This window comes from Parus major, unplaced genomic scaffold (assembly GCF_001522545.3).
Source record: "Parus major isolate Abel unplaced genomic scaffold, Parus_major1.1 Scaffold419, whole genome shotgun sequence".
Lineage (NCBI taxonomy): Eukaryota > Metazoa > Chordata > Aves > Passeriformes > Paridae > Parus > Parus major.
In genome coordinates this window covers 2,537-7,110 of record NW_015379325.1, presented here as the reverse complement: position 1 = coordinate 7,110, position 4,574 = coordinate 2,537, and the positions used below count along the sequence as shown (strand labels likewise).

At 65.8% G+C, this 4,574-nt stretch overlaps 2 protein-coding genes across 2 annotated transcripts in view; both read left to right on the top strand.

The window, feature by feature from the left end:
- The first annotated feature begins 1,056 nt into the window (after window positions 1-1,056).
- Window positions 1,057-2,997, top strand: BAX (BCL2 associated X, apoptosis regulator). The gene is made up of 4 exons (XM_033511656.1): window positions 1,057-1,403; window positions 1,483-1,618; window positions 1,692-1,796; window positions 2,055-2,997. Exons 1-4 carry the CDS (start codon window positions 1,390-1,392, stop codon window positions 2,154-2,156), a joined length of 357 nt encoding a protein of 118 aa, XP_033367547.1. The 5' UTR covers window positions 1,057-1,389; the 3' UTR covers window positions 2,157-2,997.
- Window positions 2,998-4,114: 1,117 nt separating this feature from the next.
- Window positions 4,115-4,574, top strand: part of LOC107199045 (ferritin, higher subunit) — a 1,518-nt gene continuing 1,058 nt past the window's right edge. Inside the window, exon 1 of the mRNA XM_015616352.1 lies at window positions 4,115-4,366. Within this exon, the coding sequence (XP_015471838.1) occupies window positions 4,265-4,366 (102 nt within the window). The 5' untranslated portion in view covers window positions 4,115-4,264. The remainder of the gene's footprint in view (window positions 4,367-4,574) is intronic.

Sequence of the window (4,574 nt, the reverse complement as noted above, 5' to 3'; positions counted from 1 at the left end):
GGGCGGAACAATGGGCGTGGCCTCACCTCAGCCCACGCCCCCGCATAGCACATTCCCCCGATCACGTGACCAGGGTGCCCCGCCCACCCTGCCGGTCTCACGTGACGCCCGCGGGGGCCACGTGGTTCGGGCGCGATGGCGGCGGCGGCGGCGGCCTCGGCCCAGCGGGGCGGGGGCAGCGGCAGCGGCGGCGGCGGCGACGGTCCCGGGGCCGGGCCTGGGGGCGGCTCCGGAGAGCCCGCCCCTCCCCCGGGGGGCGGTGGTGAGTGGGGGGCTTGGCGGGACTCGAGAAGGGGCGCGGCCTGTACGGGTGGGGCGGCGGCTGGGGTCGGTGGCCGCTTCTCCCTCGTAAGCGCCCCGCTCTCCGTAGGGGCTTCCTCGGACCAGATCATGCAGACGGGAGCGATCTTGCTGCGGGCGTGAGTAGGGGAGGCGGGGGCCGCAGGGACAACGGGCGGGGCTGGGGGGCCAAGGGGTGACTCGTAGGGCACGGGGTGCAGAGGAAACTCGGGACTCGTAGAGGATGTGGGGGACGTGAGAGGATGGCGAGGGAACACTGGCTACGGGTCAGGGACTGTGGACTTGGGGGACGTGGCGTGCAAGGGGACAAGGGGAGGACACGGGGTGCAGGGGGCACTTAGAGTGCAGGGGGAACGAGGGGCGACTTGGGGGACACAGGGTGCAGGGAGACTTGGGACTGCGGGGGGGACTTGGGATGCAGAGGGGAACTGGGGGGACTCGAGAGTGTGGAACTGGGGGGACACAGAGTGCGGCGGGGGACTTGGGGTGAACTGGGGAGGCGTGAGAGAATCCCAGGATTTGGGGGTGCAGGGGGACATGGGGGCACTTGGGAGGGACATGGGGGACTTGTGCGGATTCTGGGCGGACACGGGATGCAGGGGGGGACTCAGGTGGGGCTTGGGAGGATGCAGAACTGGGGGGACATGGTGTGTGCAAGGGGGAACTTGTGAGTGAATGGGGAATTAGGGGATGTGGGGGGGCTTGAGAGGATCCCAGGGGGACACAGGGCATAGGGAGGACTTGGGGGTCCATTAGGGGTGGGACATTAGGGGGGACTTGACAGGATCCTGGAATTTTGGGTCCATCTGGGACCTGGGGGGACCTGAGCTCCAGGCATGACACTGGTGGGAAGGACTTGGGCTCCAGGTGGGACACAGGGAAAGGGGACACACAGAGCCACGAGAGGACACAGTGAGTACCCAGAGTTCTGGGGGTCCCAGGTTCGTGCGGGACCGTGTGGAGCGCTGCGGGGACCCCCAGGCCGTGGCCCTGAGTGTTGCCGAGCTGGGTGAGACCCAGCCCAGCAGCCCTGACACCAAACGCCTCAGTGAGTGCCTGCGGCGCATCGGCGACGAGCTTGACAGCAACATGGAGCTGCAGAGGTGGGCAGCCGCCACTTCTTGGGGGTGTCTGTGGTGTCCCCAAGCCTGCCCTGACCGTTCCCACCGTCTTTTGCCCCAGGATGATTGAGCAGGTGGGGTGTGATGCCCCCAAAAAGCTGTTTTTCCGTGTGGCCAAGGAGATGTTCGCCGATGGCACCTTCAACTGGGGCCGTGTGGTTGCCCTGTTCTACTTTGCGTGCAAACTGGTGCTGAAGGTGGGTGTGGAGCTCCCCAGTAGCCTTCTCTGGTCCCCCTTAGCCCCCTCTGACCTCTCCCTGCTCCCAGCAGGCTCTCTGCACCAAGGTCCCGGAGCTGGTCCAGACTATCCTGCGCTGGACCATGGAGTATCTCCAGGAACACGTGCTGGCCTGGATCCAGGCCCAGGGCGGATGGGTGAGGCCCCTAACCCCCCATTCCTCAGGGGCCCAAGCCCCTGACCCCTCCCTAACACCCCAAACCCAGCCATTCTTTGTGGGGGTGAGCCCTTGTTTGGGAATTTCCCCTCCCCAGCATCCCCTTTTACCCTAAATACCCCTTTTACTCTTCTCTGTCCTCTGTTTCCCAATTCCTCTGAGTGTGGTTGTTCTGGAGGGAGGTTTGGGAACCCCCAACATGTGGTGACCTTTGCCCTCCCGTGTCCCCTCCTCCCAGGAAGGGCTCTTGTCCCACTTCGGGACCCCCACCTGGCAGACCATCACCATCTTCGCCGCTGGTGTCCTCACGGCCTCGCTGACCATCTGGAAGATGTCGTAGACTCTCGGGGGGGGCCACGTTTTGTTCTCCCCCACCCCCGGAACCCCTCCCCGGACTGGCCCTGCCGGCAGGGATGGTGCTGACCCCCAGTGCCTTCCAGGGCCGGGGGGGGTTTTTAACCAACAGGACTCGCTCACCTGGATTTTGGGGCAGTGGTTGAGCTGGGGGGACCCTCCCCTCCCTCCCCCAGGCTCCCCCACCCCTTCCCATAAGTGTCCGGAGGCCACAGCTAGGATTTGGGGTTGGGGGTGAATGGGATGGGGACATCCCCCCTTCCCCTCCCGTGCCCCCCAGTCCCGGTGCTGGGCCTCCCTGGCCTCGGCTTGACCCCAGGACTTGCGGTGCTTTGAGTGGGGGGGATCCTGCAGTTCCACCCCCGATATGGGGGTGGGTGGGGTCGGTGGGGTGTCTCTGTGACCCCCCCCCCCCCCCGCAAAATGAGGTGGGGGGTTGGGGGGTAGGGTTACAGCCATGGCTGTAGGGTGAGTATTTATTGGGGGTCCTCACCCCCCAAAAAGGGCCCCCCCAGGTGCAATACCCCCCTCCCGGGGTGGAGGCTCTCAGGGTGGGGGGGCCACATCCCCCCCGTTTACACCCCCTCAATCCCCCGGTTTTGGAGGTCCCGTGTCCCTGAGGCGGGGGGGGGGCAAAGTGACCCCTTCCCCTAACCCCCATGGTGCTCTCGGGGATGACGTCACGGGGAACCCCACTCCCAAAAAATGGGTGGGCTCTGCCTTCCCCCCATTGCTTTTCTCCGTAGTGTTTTTTTCTTCTCTTTTTTTGTACCTTGGTTTTTGTATCTCGGGAATTTCGATGGAAATAAAAGGCAAACGCGATGCTTCTTGGGCGTGTGTCTCCTCCCCTCCGCCGTGTCCCCGTCCTGCCCGCAGAAACCTCGGGGAGCCCTCGGGGATCTCGGGGTGCGGATGGGGAAGGGCGGGGACAGGAATTGGGGGGGGGGGGGGGTGGAGCGGGGCCTCTTTCACTTTCGCTTTTGCCACGTGGCTGGTGGGGGGGGCGGCTGCCCTGGGCCGTTGTGAGGGGAATCGGGGTCCCTTCTCTTTTGTTCAACAACATCTCCGGGACTGGGGATCCTGGTTGAGGGAGCAGAAGTGGGGAGGGGTGCCTGCCGGAGAGGGGCCTTCCCGCCCGCAGGGCCAGGGGGATGTTTGGGGTCAGTGGGACTCGAAAACGCGTGTGGGGGTTCCCGATCCCGGGGTTCACTGAACAGCCGCGAAGGGGTGTTGGGGTGGGGGTCCCACATCTGGACCGTCCTCCACGGGGCCGTGTCCTTCCTGCAGCGCAGCCTCTGGATCCAGCGCCAAAGGGACTTTGGGATAGCTTCGGTGGGGTGGGGGGTGGTCTCCAGGTATCTGGGGCTGCTGCTCCCCCTTCTCCCCGGACTCTCTTCTCAGCTCCAGCCGAGCCGGGTCCCCTCCGGAACTGCGGGCACCCCAAGGGATGAGGGATGAGAAGGGAAGCGCTATGGGGCTCCCAGTTCCAACCAGTTTCCCCGAGTTCGCCCCAGTCCTGGAGCGGTGGAAAAGCGTAGTCAGCATTTCCCCGAGGCCAAGTTCCTCTTTTATGCTCCTGGCGCCGAGTCACCTCCTTCCGCACCCTATAACCTATCAAAGTCCGATTAACGGGCATCGGCACCTCAGGACCTGGCAGGACACCCAAGGAACACCCCCCAGCTCCTCCCCAACCTCCGCCAGGCTCCCTGTGCCCCCCAAGCCAGCAGGGAGCCGGGGCTTTCCCCCAGCCGCCCCCTCCGCGCCCCGGGGGACCACTCCTGGGGGGGCACACACGTGGGCTCGGACTCCTCCACGATCCTGCCCAGTCATGCTGACTGTGGGACCGTGTGACAAACACGGACAAGGGCCAAGGCCACCGCACCCTGCCGGAGGGGACAGAGGAGGGGAGTGCCCCCTTTTCCCCGCCCAGCGGGGACGCGCTATAAAAGCCCCCGCCGGGCTTTGAGCAGCCACAGCCGCGTTCTCGCTTCAACAGTGCTTGAACGGAACCGGCTGCTCCCGGCTCTTCGTCCACCCCGGCCGTCCATCTGTCCATCCCGCCGCTCCCAAATCCGTCCGTCCACCCGTCCCGCCATGGACTCCCAGATCCGCCAGAATTACCACCGCGACTGCGAAGCCGCCGTCAACCGCATGGCCAACATGGAGCTCCACGCCTCCTACGTCTACCTCTCCATGGTAGGGGGCTCGGGACCCCCGCCCCCAGGGTTGGGGGATCCCCCTTCCTGCATCCCAATACTCACTTTCGTCCCGACCCGGTGCTGGTGTGGGCGGCGACGCTCCGGAGGGCGAAATCCGAAGAATCTCTGGAGGGGGGGGGGGGGGGGGGGGGGGGGGGGTTTTCTTGGGCCCCCCCCCCCCCCCGCAAAATGAGGTGGGGGGTTGG

What these genes read in the sequence shown, in the direction of transcription:
- BAX (XM_033511656.1), top strand. An exon ending in CGTGCAAACTGGTGCTGAAG is followed by an intron (nt 1,619 to 1,691) that starts GTGGGTGTGGAG and finishes TGCTCCCAGCAG; the next exon opens with GCTCTCTGCACCAAGGTCCC. An exon ending in TCCAGGCCCAGGGCGGATGG is followed by an intron (nt 1,797 to 2,054) that starts GTGAGGCCCCTA and finishes CCCTCCTCCCAG; the next exon opens with GAAGGGCTCTTGTCCCACTT.